At 45.9% G+C, this 14,449-nt stretch overlaps 2 protein-coding genes across 7 annotated transcripts in view; one reads left to right on the top strand and one right to left on the bottom strand.

Annotated features, from left to right (window-relative positions):
* Nucleotides 1-558: 558 nt before the first annotated feature.
* TM2D3 (TM2 domain containing 3) lies at nucleotides 559-6,030 on the bottom strand. The gene is made up of 6 exons (XM_058156418.1): nucleotides 5,497-6,030; nucleotides 3,756-3,851; nucleotides 2,636-2,793; nucleotides 1,933-2,107; nucleotides 1,563-1,638; nucleotides 559-978 (listed from the first exon to the last, which is right to left on the bottom strand). The coding sequence occupies exons 1-6, from the start codon at nucleotides 6,005-6,007 to the stop codon at nucleotides 813-815; spliced, it is 1,182 nt and encodes a 393-aa protein (XP_058012401.1). The 5' UTR covers nucleotides 6,008-6,030; the 3' UTR covers nucleotides 559-812.
* Nucleotides 6,031-6,229: 199 nt separating this feature from the next.
* ADAL (adenosine deaminase like) overlaps nucleotides 6,230-14,449 on the top strand; it is a 23,334-nt gene continuing 15,114 nt past the window's right edge. For 4 of the 6 annotated variants that reach the window (XR_009152015.1, XM_058156292.1, XM_058156291.1 and 1 more), the window contains exons 1-10: nucleotides 6,230-6,365; nucleotides 7,775-7,905; nucleotides 8,067-8,127; nucleotides 10,407-10,494; nucleotides 10,683-10,764; nucleotides 11,561-11,687; nucleotides 11,804-11,884; nucleotides 12,841-12,979; nucleotides 13,291-13,391; nucleotides 14,050-14,294. Coding sequence is in view for 5 of the 6 variants with exons in the window: in XM_058156292.1 (XP_058012275.1) it covers nucleotides 6,306-6,365; nucleotides 7,775-7,905; nucleotides 8,067-8,127; nucleotides 10,407-10,494; nucleotides 10,683-10,764; nucleotides 11,561-11,687; nucleotides 11,804-11,884; nucleotides 12,841-12,979; nucleotides 13,291-13,391; nucleotides 14,050-14,250 (1,071 nt within the window). In the remaining variant the exon portion in view is untranslated. Of the gene's footprint in view, nucleotides 6,381-7,774; nucleotides 7,906-8,066; nucleotides 8,128-10,406; nucleotides 10,495-10,682; nucleotides 10,765-11,560; nucleotides 11,688-11,803; nucleotides 11,885-12,840; nucleotides 12,980-13,290; nucleotides 13,392-14,049; nucleotides 14,295-14,449 lie in introns of those variants that run through there. The other 2 variants (XM_058156295.1, XM_058156296.1) reach the window with 2 other exon arrangements.

The following is a 14,449-nucleotide window of genomic DNA, read 5'->3' as shown; positions in this document are numbered from 1 at the left end:
GATAAAGGTAAAGGTTCCCCTTGCACATATGTTAGTCGTTCCTGACTCTAGGGGGTGGTGCTCATCTCCGTTTCAAAGCCGAAGAGCCAGCGCTGTCCGAAGACGTCTCCGTGGTCATGTGGCCGGCATGACTCAACACCAAAGGCGCACGGAATGCTGTTACCTTCCCACCAAAGATGGTCCCTATTTTTCTACTTGCATTGTTTACCTGCTTTCAAACTGCTAGGTTGGCAGAAGCTGGGACAAGTAATGGGAGCTCACCCCGTTACATGGCAGCACTAGGGATTCGAACTGCTGACCTTTCTATTGACAATCTCAGCATCTTAGCCAATGAGCCACCATGTCCCTGTTGTATGTCCAGATGACAGATAAATTTTTTGCTTCATCTCTCACAGCCAGGAAATCAGCAAAGCCTCCATTATAGGCTATATTTTGGCATTCTGTCACTCTATGCCAGTTTGTAATAAATAATTTTAAATAGCAAATTCCATCCTTAACACCTGTAGGCATGATTATGAAATAACACCAATGCTTTGTGCTAACCTAAATTTGTTCAATGTATTAAGGAAATAGTACTGTAGGCTTTATTTTTTTCATAAAAAAAGAAAATAAAAACAAAGGTGATCTCCAAAACAGAAAGAAATCTACACCAGCCAAGCATTCCACAAGTCATTTATTTTACCTTAAAATAAAGGCAGGCCGAGTACAGATACTGTACATTAAAACGGACGTGCAGGCAATTCCAGAGAGATCATTCAAGTCCGATCTGTGAATTTCTCGGGGTGATCCACCTGATTGTTTTGTCTCGATGCTTAGATGTAGAGCGAACCGTCTGTGGGACCCACATACCCAACTCCAATCAGGAGCACATCTATCAGCGTCCAGATTCCCAGACCGCCGAAACTGAAGAGTTTGCCCAGCCCCTCCCGCCACTGTCCCAGGTAGAACCGGTCTGCACCAAAGCCACCGAGCGTGATGCTGAAAGATGATACGAGAAGGGGTTAGAAACTGCCTGGGGCTAGTGATTTTTGCAGCAAAGTGAATACATCTTTTATGTACACTGAGAGCATATGCACCAAGACAAATTCTTTGTGTCTCCAATCACACTTGGCCAATAAAGAATTCTGTTCTGTTCTGTTCTATATTCTATTCTATTCTAAATGTATTGCAAAAAACAAGGACTCTGCAATTCCTAACTATATTGTTTTAATAATAATAATAACAACAGTAGTAAGAGTTGGAAGGGACCTTGGAGGTCATCTAGTCCAACCCCCTGCTCACGCAGGAGACCTATAGTAGGGATTGGAACTGCCAACTGCCAATCTTTCTGATCGACAAGCTCAGTGTCTCAGCCACTGAACCACCTAAGCTCAGGCTAACTATAACACAATGCACTAAAAGAACTAATCCTGCCAGTTTGGCTGCTTAAAAATTGTGAGAAAGTTTGCTTATTTAACACGTAGATGACAATTTCTTCCCAGGAATTTTAAATATATATTTATATTTAAAACGGTATCCAAGTCTTATCCACAATATCCAGAGATTGGTGCTTCTTTTCCTACCTTAAAGCCAAGGCTGTTGACCATTTGTAGCCTCCAGTCCAGTTGCAATAGAGCATCTTGGGAAAAGTACGATTTCCTTAAAAAAAAAAAAAAGATGTAAAAATCTTTATATAAAGTACGATTACAAAGATGGCTGCAGCCAGTGCAGAAAAGAAAAACAAAGCTGATCATTGCCTGATCCTTGTTATCATTGCCAAGTTGTCATCACAACGAGAGAGATATTGTATGATGGGTATTGGGGGCACAGAGGAAAGAAAAAACCATCAGCTGCAGCCTTTCAAAAAAAAAAAAAATTCAGAATACAAAGCTGAAGATTTACAAGGCAGGAAAAAAGGACGGGTTACCCAAGCTGGCGAGAGGTCAGGCTTACCTAGACAATGGATGTGGTCTCTCACAGTGCAATTGGCCGTGTAGCGTTCTCGTGGGCACGAGACTGTCTTGCAGTTGGTAGGATTGGAGCAAAGGTAGTTTGAGGGTGGCAACTGCCAGCAGAATTGGCAAGTCATGTTAATCAAGAACGTCTTCTGAGGGCTGTTATTTTGATCCTGCAAAGGAAGGAGTGAAGGTCATCCTCCTCCTGTGTGTAATTCATAAGTTAAGACCAGTGCTTCTCAATTTCATCAAGTTTAAGAGATTTGGACTTCAACTCCCAGAATTCCCCAGACAGCACAGCTGGCTAGAGAGAATTCTGGAAATTGAAGTCCACACTCTCTTAAAGTTGCCAAGGTTGAAAAATATAGATTAAAAGTAATCATATATTTTTGCTCACTTGGTGTTTCATCTCTTCAGCTGATCAAAGACAGAATTCAGCTCTAATAGAAATCAAGGCTATTTAACAAAAATCATTTAAATAATTGTGATGATGTTGCTTGTTGAGAATTCTGCCATTGTTCTTTTCAAATAAACTGATCCTGCCTCCAGCAAGGAAACACGGCTTCAAATCAGAAGGATAAAGTAATTATTCGGTTTTTCTTGAATCAACTAAGATAATTACTTATTCCTATCTGAAGTAAACACCATGGAGTATTTTCATGTCATGCCTGTTTATTTATAAAGAAAGGTTTTCCACTTACAACACAATGGACTTGGGGTTTGGTTTCACATTCAAACGCAACTGATTTGCCATAGACACAAGAATAGTTTGTTCTGCAGATCATACATTCTGGAGGCAGCCGGCTACAAATCCCATTACTTGGGCATCGGGTCACGTAAGCTGGAATTGAGGTACCTTCTGCAGAAATAAAATCCAGTTGTTAAAAAAAAAAAGCTTCAGTATCTTCTATAAAATAACACGTATGAAAGTTCTTTGAGTCCTCGGGAATTCCACTACCTGACTACGTATTTATAGATCTTATTTTAGCAATTCTACAAGTAGCCACTCATAGGACTACTCACTCTGAGGGAGACGGAAGGTTAAGAAATCTGAAATATAAATAAATAGTTAACTGAGATAGCATGGCCCTGAATTAGTTTTTCTTGGAGGTCAGTTGCTCCCCTGGGGGGGGAAAACTGGGCGACTTCTGCTTCCCTGCAATGATACTTAACCCAATTTTAGACATTTTTACAATGCTGCAGGGTGGATAAAAATAGATGTTTTTTTAATAACAAAAAATCAGATTTTTAAAATTTAAATTGGATTTTTTTGATTTTTATCGAATTTATTTTAATAAAATGCTTTTGGTGTAAATATCTAAGGATAGTTTTCTATTTAACACACATTAATAATTTAGTTTATTCAGCATGCAGTGGAGCTTAGTTATGTAGCCTGAGGAGGCTGCAGATTCTGCAATATTGGGACTGTCAGTGAGTCAACAGCAGGTCAGAGATGACAGTTGCTCCTTAAAAATTATGATTTAAATCCAGCTGATTTAAATCCAGCCTTTTTACTAGTGATTTAAATCTACTTGATTTAAATCAAATCCACCCTGCAATGCCGTGACTTTCCTCCAGAGGAAATGATGGATGACTTTCATCTGGAAAACACCAGCGATTGACACTCTTTAGTGGAGAAAAGCTGAGTGTGACTTTCAAAATTAAAACTAGCAAAATAAACGAGAGGAAGAAAAGCAGCAGATTGCATTAAGCTGATCTCCTGAACTGTTAATACCCAAAAAAACAGAGTTTTCCTGGAATGTTTCAGAAAGCGAAAACTCTTCCGGAAACCAACCAATGGGATTGTAAAATATGACCCACCTGGCACTTTGGAAGCTGGGATGTGGGTGCTCGAAGGAAGCCCCACAATCTTTGTGAGGGAAGCCTGTGAATGGGAATGCTCCAAGCTCAGCGACCCTGGAAAAGCAGAGAGAGGACATGAGACACGCAGAGACAAAGCAAACCTCGGGGGGCAGGACTGTCTTCGCCCTAGAATTTAGGGGTGATTCAGGGTGAAATCCATTGGGACCCCGAGAAAAGGATCTTTGCAGGTAGTCCTTGACATACGACCACAGTGGAGCCCAGAATTTCCATTGTTAAGTGAGACATTTGTTAAGTGAGCTTTGTCCCATTTTACCAGCTTTCTTGCCGGTCATTAAGGAAATCACTGCGGTTCTGAACTTAATAACACAGCCTGTCAGGGTTCCAAGGAACACCCCTCAAATGAAATAAAGCTCTGAGGCTTGAGGTTCCTCAAAGTTCCAATTTATTACAGGTGTCATGTTAAGCACAGCTGGGAAAACCCAAAACTGAAAGCTTCCAGGTTTTCCACACCCAGTGGACAGTTCACAGCCCTCCCCCACACCCACAAGTTCATCACATTGTTCAATCAACTCTTCACACTCAGTTGGATACAATCTTCAGGCAGTCTCCATCAGATGCAGGATGTCCTTGAAAACGGAATGTTGTTATGACTAACTTTCTACTGCTCCAACAACAACCCCCTCCCAACTTTCCCAGCTAAAATATGTGGCAGTTAAGAAGCAAAAAGAAAATTGCCTTCCAAAACTGACACAGTTGTTAACAGGAATTCTTTATTGGCTAAGTGTGGTTGGACCCCCAAAGGAATTTGTCTCCGGTGCAGAAGCTCTCAGGGACCAGCAAAGTTGTTAAGTGAATCTTAAAACAACTTTGCTGGTCAGAAGGTCGCCAAAGAGGATCCCGGGACACTGCAACCATCATAAATACGAGTCAGTGGCCAAGCGCCCAAATTTCGATCACGTGGGGCATGTTGCAACGGTTGTAAGTGTGAAAAATGACCCTTAAGTCACTTTTTTCAGTGGCGTTGTTAGCTACAAGTGTTCACTAAAAGGACTGTTGTAAGTTGAGGATTCTCTGCTTATGCAGAACTCATCCTATACACCAGCACTGGTGGCTGCTGTCCTTGGTCCTGTATTTGTATTTTTATTTCTCTCCCCCCCCCACCCCAAATGCTTTCAGCCCGCTCTGCAACACCCAATGGTCCCTCCGCTGGTTTCAGATGAGCAGAGTTGGAAGAGACCTTGCAGGTCATCTAGTCCAACCCCCTGCCCAAAAAGCAGGAGTCCCTACATCTGCCTCTCCCTAGGATGGAACTCACCACCACCTGATTGTGAGGCAAGAGCTCCGCCTCCAGGCCACCTCCTTGAACCCAGAATCTTTTTTTCTAAACTGGGAGACCCAAAGGCTGGGGAAGAACCGACCCTGAGCCCTTCCTCCAGAGAGGAGACCCCCCTCCACCTCTGGGGGGCTCTAAGCCCCTCCCCCAATGGCAGAAGCCCACCTACTCAATTAAGAAGCAACTGGGGAGGAGCAAGGCTTCCTTGAACATGTGCAGAGTGCACTCCCCACCCCATGGTAAGAGCCCCCCCCCATATACCGCCAGAGGGGGCTCCTGGGACCCTCAAACCCCCCCTCCCCATAAGTGCCCCCCCCAGGAGTCTGCCCTGATTAGCCTAATTAACGAACGGGCCTTTTCATCAAAGCGGCGGCCGCTTCGCCCCTCCGAGCCCCAGATTCTCACCCCGGCCGGAGAGAACGTAGAGCTGCGAGAGGAAAACGGCGACGCAGCAGAGCCGCTTCAGCGCCCGCAGCGCAGCCATCCCCACCGCCGCCATCTTGCCCTCATCCGGGGACTGCGCCCGGCTCCGCCTCCCCCTCTCCATGGAAACGGGAGAGAAGGAGGCGGGCTCTGCGCCTGCGCGGGGGGAGAAAGGAAAAACGCTGTTGGGCGTTCCTTTTCTTAGTCCTCGGCGATGGCTCTCGGTCGCCCCCGCGAGGGCCGGAGGGGCATGGACGTGCTTGAGTGGCTTTGGCAGAAGGCGAATCCGCCGAGTCTGAGTTATCTGTGGCTGCGATGGCAGAACAAGCCAACTTGGTTCATGCAACCTGGTTTGGGAGTTTTGCCCCTTGTGCAAAAAATTCAACCTGGTTTGGGAGTTTTGCCCCTTGTGCAAAAGCAGCTTGTTTGCATAACGGTTCAATGCTTCCCAAAAAAGGGGGATACGGGGAGTCCCCAGGTAGGCGAGGCGCATGGGTCGTGGGAACCCTGCAGCCTCAATGCCCCGTTGCCCGCCGGGGCTCCCTTGCTTGGCGGAGGGAGGGGCCCCTGAAACTTTTCCCTTCACCCTCCAGCGGCATTGCACGGCGGTTCCCATCCGCCCCAACCGAAGAGAGTTGCAATCCCACCCAGCCACAGAAATCTGCCGCCTGGGTAGGGAGGATGGGAGGCGGACCTTTGCCCGGGGCGGCTGCTACAGAAGCGGCACCCGAGCTCCGCCCGCGAGAGGCGGGCAGCGTCTCCGTCCCGCCCCGGGAAAGCAGCTGCGGACGATGGCGGAGGCGGCTGCAAGCGGGCGAGCGCCCCGCTTCTTCCAGCGGCTGCCCAAAGTGGTGAGAACCGGCTGAGTTAAGCCTCCGACAACTGCTTGCAATGTGCGCGGGGAACCCAGTGGCCATCGGGAGGGTCCTGTAGTTGTGGATGTGTGAATGGCTAAGAGCCTCGCGGGTCCTTTGCAAACCAACCTCTGTGCCCAAGAAGAAACTGAAGTCAACAGGATCCTGGGCACCAAATGTTGCAGCCTTTCCAAGCTTGGCTGTAGAATGGCTGGGGGGGGATTCTGGGAACTGAAGTCCATGCATCTTAAAACACCGGAGCTGAAGTCCTTTCGCCTTTAGAGCGGCCACGGTTGAAAAGCAGCGTGTTGAAGCTGTTTTTCTCAATCTTGGCCACTTTTTTATTTATTTATTTTATTTTGTCAATCATATATAATTCCTGATATTGTTTCCTGATTTGTTTATTTGTACCCTATGACTATTCTTGTATCATCAAGTGACGGGGCCCAACCTAGCAGTTTCGAAAGCACGTAAAAATGCAAGTAGAAAAAATAGGGACCACCTTTGGTGGGAAGGTAACAGCGTTCCATGCGCCTTTGGCGTTGAGTCATGCCGGCCACATGACCACGGAGACGTCTTTGGACAGCGCTGGCTCTTCGGCTTTGAAACAGAGATGAGCACCGTCCCCTAGAGTCGGCAATGACTAGCACGTATGTGCGAGGGGAACCTTTACCTTTACCTATTATCATCAAGTGTTAAAGTTGTACCCTATGACTATCATTAAGTGTTGTACCTTATGATTCTTGATGAAGGTATCTTTTCTTTTATGTACACTGAGAGCATATGCACCAGGACAAATTCCTTGTGTGTCCAATCACACTTGGCCAATAAAGAATCCTATTCTATTCTGTGAGATAACAGGTAAAAGTATAAACAATAATTTGGATACATGAAAAGAATAAGTAAAAAAGGAATATTAGGATAGGGACTTTTAAGATTGGCGGGACTGCAACTCCCAGAATTCAGCATGCTGACTGGGGAATTCTGGGAACTGAAGTGCATGCATCTGAAAACGTGGCTGAGGAATTCTGGGAGATGAAGTCCACCCACCTTAACAGCGCCCTCTGTTGAAAAGCCCTGTGATAAAACATTTTTTCCTCGACCTTAGCAACTTTTAGATGAACGGACTGCAACTCCCAGCATTCTGGGAGTTGCAGTCCATACATCCAAAAGCCAACAAGTTTGAGAAACATGGTGCTAGAAAGTTCCCTGGGGTTTTCACTAATTCTCCAGGAGTTTTTCAGAGGTGGATGAAAAGAGACTCGCTCTTCTGCCTCCCCTGCTGGGCGCCCAAGTAGAATTAAATGCTTGTTTTAGGGAAAAACTCAGCCAAGGGATTCGGAGGGGACAAATTCTCTAACCAGGATGCTTCCAAGGAGACGAATCCTTTTCTCTTCCCATTTTAGGAGCTCCACGCCCACTTAAATGGCTCCATCAGCGCTGCCACCATGAAGAAGTTGATGGAGCAGAAGCCACACCTTTGCATCCGAGAGGAAATGGTGGCGATTGACAAGGGGACGAAAAGGACTCTAGAAGAGTAAGCCTGGCTTTGGAGGGCACCTTGAAGAGCATATAGGTGGTCCTTGACTTAAAGACCACATTTGGGACGAGAATATGCTGGTTGTTGTATTTACACTTTCCCAGCTTGTATTCATTGCTGTTCTTACTAACACCATTCTTACACACTGGTCCATACAGATGTTTCCAGATGTTCCAGTTCATACACCAGATAACCAGCAGACCGGAAGATATATTAATGGTAAGTTCTTTTGAATCCAGATCCCGGGGACTTTACTAATGAGTAAAAGGCTCTTTCACTTTTCCATTATTGACTTTTGGGGAGGCGAATGTATATTTCGTTTTGAATATTATGTTGGACTTCTGAATATATCAGTTGGGGTACTCGAAAGAGCCGGTAGAAGAGACGTGGAGATCTTCTCCATGAAGGCTGCAATTTTCAAGAATATTTTGGTCGATTAATAATCAAATTAAAAAGAGATCTCCATCCATCAGATTGCTGAAGGAATGGTGTCGGGAGTACGTAAAGAAGGGGACCTCGATGGATATTATGTAGGATCTCTTATTTGCATTGATTGCATCCCTTTAATGCTAAGCAGATATTAGGGCTTGAAACCAAGACTCTGAAAGTTTGAAAAATACCATATTAGGGCCATATATCAGAGGTAGAATAGAATAGAATAGAATATTTTTGTTTATAGACCGCCCTTCTCCCGAAGGACTCAGGGCGGTGTACAGCCAAGAATAAAATACAGGGGGAAAAAACAATACAAAACTAAGAACAACCCTTAAAAAACCTATTTGATATGGCTACTTATAGATTAAATATTACCCTCTAAAATTTACAAAAAATTTAGAACCCATAAAATCAATTTGATAATTTAAAATTTAAGCGAGTCCAGCAAGACGAAATAAGTAGGTTTTAAGTTCGCGGCGGAAGGTCCTAAGGTCAGGTATTTGTTGGAGTCCAGGTGGAAGCTCGTTCCATAGGGTAGGAGCCCCCACAGAGAAGGCCCTCCCCCTGGGGGCCGCCAGCCAACATTGCTTGGCTGACGGCACCCTGAGGAGCCCCTCTCTGTGAGAGCGCACCGGTCGTTGGGAGATAGACGTTGGCAGTAGACGGTCCCGTAGGTATCCCGGTCCTAAGCCATGGAGCGCTTTAAAGGTAGTAACTAACACCTTGAAGCGCACCCGGAAGACAACAAGCAGCCAGTGCAGTCTGCGAAGGATAGGTGTTACATGGGAGCTCCAAACCGCTCCCTCAATAACCCGCGCAGCCGCATTCTGGACTAGCTGGAGTCTCCGAGTGCTCTTCAAGGGGAGCCCCATGTAGAGAGCATTGCAATAGTCCAGGCGAGAGGTAACGAGAGCATGAGTGACCGTGCATAGGGCATCCCGGTCCAGGAAGGGCCGCAACTGGCGGATCAGGCGAACCTGATAAAAAGCTTTCCTGGAGACAGCTGTCAAATGGTCTTCGAAAGACAACTGCCCATCCAGGTGGATTTCAATAGGTTCTGACCAGTTCTGGAGAACTGGTAGCGGAAATTTTGAGTAGTTTGTAGAACCGGTAGTAAAAATTCTGACTGGCCCCTGCCCCCATCTATTCTCTGCCTCCCGAGTCCAGCTGATCGGGAAGAAATAAGGATTTTGCAGTAACCTTCCCCTGGAGTGGGGTGGGAATGGAGATTTTACAGTATCCTTCCCCTGCCACGCCCACCAAGCCACACCCACAGAACCGGTAGTAAATTTTTTTGAAAGCCACCACTTCCTTACATCCCTGGGATGCGCTTGCTAGAGTTTGTAATTCTGTAAGGAAACAAGTCATCCTGACATATTGTGAGGTGTAACCTGGGGATTTAGTGCGTGGTCTGAATTCAGCCAATTGTTTTCTAACCAGTTAAGGAAGAGAAATTAACGCTAAGTTATAATGGTACCTTGAACTTAGCATTACAGGTAGACCTTGACTTACAACAGTTCATTTACTGACCGAAGTTACATCGTCACTGAACAAAGTGACTTACGACCGTTTTTCACACTTATGACCATTGCCGCAGCCCCATGGTCACTTGATAAAAAAAGTTGGACGTTTGACAAGTGACTCATATTTATGATTCTTGTAAGATCCCAAGATCATGTGATTTCCCCTTTGGTGACCTTCTGACCAGCAAACTCAACGGGGAAGCCAGATAGCGACTGTGGCAAGAAAGGTTCTCAAATGGGGCAAACCTGACTTAACAACTGTCCCCCTTAGCAACATAAATTTGGAGCTTAAATTATGGCTGTAACTTGTCAAGGACTACCTGTATACTTCTACGCTTATTGGAGTGACTAGATCAGTGTTTTCTCAACCTTGCAAGCTTTTAAGATGGGTTTGACTGGGGAACTCTGAGACCCATAAGGCTGCCAAGATTGAGAACCAATCGGAAATGGCTGAAGGTAAGACCTTTCTTAGCGTCACCTCGACTCTGGTGTGGTAGCCTTCTTCGAATCCATCCCTGGCCATTTTTTGTTTTTTTTTAGGTAACCAAAGATGTTATTCGGGAATTTGCTGCAGATGGAGTCAAATATCTCGAATTAAGGAGCACGCCCAGGGAGGAGAAAAGCTCAGGTAACTTTCCTCTTCCTGAAATGTCATCTCAGCAAAGTTGGGCTGGTTTTGAAGGAAACCATCTCCAGATGGTTGCTGAGATGGCCCTTCAGCCCAATTATACCTCAAAACAAGCTGGCCAAGAAAAAAATCTCGAATGTATTCCTTGTTTGCCCCTGGAAATGATCTCTGTTTTCCCTCATTTGCAGGCATGACCAAACGAACATACGTGGAAGCTGTCCTTGAGGGCATCAAGCAGTGTCAGGAAGAGGGATTGGACATAGATGTAAGGTAAGTTAGATCCTCCATGATTCTGAGTTCTCAAGAGTCCAAGTCTACCTGCACTGCTATTAATCTTCTCATCGTTCCCATCACCATCCTCCCACTTATGACTGTCTGACTGTAACTTTGTTGCTTGTATCCTTACAGTTTATATTGATATTGATTGGTTCCTGATTGCTTATTTGTACCCTATGACTATCATTAAGTGTTGTACCTTAGAATTCTTGATGAACTTTTCTTTTATGTATACTGAGAGCATATGCACCAAGAGAAATTCCTTGTGTGTCCAATCACACTTGGCCAATAAAAAAATCTAATCTATTCCATCCTATCCTATCCTATCCTATCCTATCCTATCCTATCCTATCCTATCCTATCCTATCCTATCCTATCCTATCCTACTCTATTCTACTCTATTCTACCTTATTTTCTATTCTATTCTATTCTATTCAGCAGGGGGTGGTCTAGAAAACCTCCAAGGTTCCTTCCAACTCTGTTGTTCTGTTCTGTTCGGTTCTGTTCTGTTCTATTCTATTCTACCGATTTGTAACACCAAATTCCCAGGAGAGACTGGACAGACCCCACCAAGTGAGATCTCTCCCTATTTCTTTTCTGGCAGGGAAATCCTTGCATTGTTTTCTCATCTCCATTTAACTATTCATCGTCCATCCAAAATGCACTTGAAGGCCCTAACCCTCTAGAAAATATTCAGAAATCAATTCAATTTTTTAAAGTTTAAAACTTCCCCTATTTCTTGGTGCTATTCCTGGCTTTCCAAGTTCCCAGGGAGTTTTATACGTTCCAGATTTCTCGTATCTGTGGACAGAAGCAAAGGGGCCATTGCTGCCAAGGAAACCGTGAAGTTGGCAGGAGACTTTCTGCTCTCCACCGATGGTGTGGTCCTTGGTCTGGACCTCAGCGGAAATCCAAAAGTAAGCTTTCTCAGAAAGTAGAATCTTAAGCTAAGGGCAAGTTTTGTTTTTTTTTATGGTTGTGTCAGATAGTTATTTCATGGGACTGTATTTGCTTTCCTTTTTCTATCTTGAAGGCGGGACACAGCCAGGACTTCTTGGAGCCTCTTCTGGAAGCCAAGAAAGCTGGATTGAAGCTGACGCTGCATCTGTCAGAGGTAACGAACGCATTGATGCCGGCCGAGCATTCTTCTGGGTTTGTGGGGAGAAGGATCGTTAAATGGGTTTGAGACAGGGGTGAAATGTAAAATTTGTTACTACCAGTTCTGTGGGCGTGGCTTGGTGAGGGGTTTAATGTGACTGGGTGGGTGTGGCCAACTTTTTTTTTTTTTAACTTTTAAAGGCATTTTTTCTACAACCTCTTTGGCTGAAGAGGTTGTCAAAAAATGCTTTTAAAAGGCTCTGACGATCCCATCTGAGTTGCCTGATCGTCAGAGGAACCTTTTAAAAGCATTTTTTCTACAACCACTTCGGCCCAGAGGTTATAGAAAAAATGCCTTGAAAAGCCTCTAATGATCCCAGCTGACCTGCGCAATTATGAGAGGCTTTTTTTTTCTTTTAAAAGCATTTTTTCGGCCGAAGAAAAATTGTTTTTAAAAGTAAAAAAAAAAAACCCTCTGATGATCGCATAGCTCACTGGGCATGGTGGGGGGGTGGGCAGGGATTTTTGCTACCGGTTCTCCGAACCATCCTCCACCATCACTACCAGATCGGGCAATCCGGTTCGAACCGGGAGCATTTCACCCCTGGTTTGAGCATTGATCACCCTGGACCTCCCTGAGGCCTCCCTGAGCAAGCTCTGCGCTTGATAGGATCCCATGTGTACATGGAGAGAAGTCACCAGGGCATCTTCCAGTTGGTGGACTAGATTGAGAAGTAGAAGATCTCCAAGAAGGCAAGGAGTGAGTCACACAGTGTGCCAAGCACTGATGATGTTACTTAGCTGGGTCATTGAACGTCTGCAAGACAACAACCGAGCTCAGAGAGTACCAAAAACCCCACAGTCCTCTTCTTCTTCCTCCTCCTCCCCTCCCCAACAAACCCAATTCCCTCCTAGCACCGATGATGTTACCTAGCTGAGTCATGAAACCCCACCACACGTCTTTATTTCCAGATCCCAAAGCAGGAAGACGAAACCCAGCTGCTTCTGGGTCTTTGCCCGGACCGAATCGGACACGGGACGTTCCTTCAAACATCAGAAATGGTCACACAGGATCTGGTCGACCTCGTGAGGCAAAACAAGATACCTCTAGGCAAGGAAGGACTTGGGACGGAGGCTGGGCGATGGGTAGTGGATGATGGAACTGCAGTCCACCACTTACTTGTCCTGGGCAGTCTGATGTTGTGTGCTAAGAAAAGCACTACTAGGAATTAGTGGTTGCTTTGGGTAGGTGGAGCCTTCTAAGTTTTAAAAGCTGGCATGCTGGCTGGGGAATTCTGGGAGCTGAAGTCCGTCCCTCTGAAAGCTGCTGAAGTTGAGAAGCAAACAACTAAACTAACTTTGATGTTTTACCATACCAGTTTTTGTGGGTTGGCTTCATACTATTCCTGTTTGCTCCCCCAGAACTCTGCCTGACGTCCAACCTGAAAGCCAAGACGGTGCCCTCCAAGGCTCAACACCATTTTGGATTCTGGTACCGCCTGGGTCATCCCGTAGTCCTTTGTGTAAGGGGCTTTGGATTCTCCTGGGGACAAAGCAGGACCTTCTTTTTAAACGCTGCGGGCCCTGCAACATTCATCCAGTCCTTTAAAAAAACCCAGAGGTTTGCTTGAGGGCTCCTTGGCTCTCTCTGAGCTTGGTTGCTTTCTTGCAGATGTTTCATGACCCAAACTAGGTAACTCTATCAGTGCTGGTGAAGACAAGCATTGACTAGCTCTGGTGATGTTCCTTATTTTGGGTCATGAAATGGCTACAGGAAAACAACAAAGCGCAGAGAGCGCTAAAGACCCCACGGTCCTTCTCCTCCTCTTCTACTCTGCAAACTCCTTTCTCTTCTAGCATTGATATTGTTACCTAGTTGGATAATGAAGCGTCTGCAGGACAATCACCAAGCTCAGAGAGCACCAAGGACCCCACAGTCCTGGTCCTCCTCTTCCTCCTCCCACTCTCCTTCTCTTTGCCTCCTCTCTTCCTCTCCCCCACTCCTCCTCCCCCTTTTCTCCACACTCCCTCCCAGCACTGAAGATGTTGATCACTGATGACCCCTCGTGTCCACCCTGAGCTACCTGGAGTCTCCTCCTTTAGAAGTTTGCTTTGCTAAGCCACCTTTTCTGCACCCCAAAGCTGGAAGGTCTTGATTCTCGTGGTTTGTCTCCTTTCCAGACGGACGATAAAGGCGTTTTTGCCAGTGAGCTGTCCAGGGAGTACCAGCTGGTGGCCGAGACCTTCCAGTTGTCCGACGAGCAAATCTGGGCGCTCTCCTCCCAGGCCATCGACCACGTCTTTGCCTGCGGCCACACGAAGACGAAGCTGAAGGAGCGATGGCGGACGCTGAAGCCGGTCCTGCTGAAGGAGCTTTCTTGAGAGCACCAGGACACCCGTTGTAGGATTCGTGGAGGGTTGGCTGGGTGAGTTTTTTGTTGGATCTACACGGAGGGTCCTCACCTTAAAACCTTCCTTTCAGTAACTGTTCAAAGTTACAACAGCACCGGAAATGGACAGGCAGTCCTCGAGTTACGGCCACAATTGTATCCAAAATTTAGGTTGCTAAGTGAGGCACTGG

Source organism: Ahaetulla prasina, chromosome 13 (genome assembly GCF_028640845.1).
Source record: "Ahaetulla prasina isolate Xishuangbanna chromosome 13, ASM2864084v1, whole genome shotgun sequence".
Classification (NCBI taxonomy): Eukaryota; Metazoa; Chordata; class Lepidosauria; order Squamata; family Colubridae; genus Ahaetulla; species Ahaetulla prasina.
Note: the sequence above shows the minus strand (reverse complement) of the source record. Positions and strands in the feature narration are given on the sequence as shown.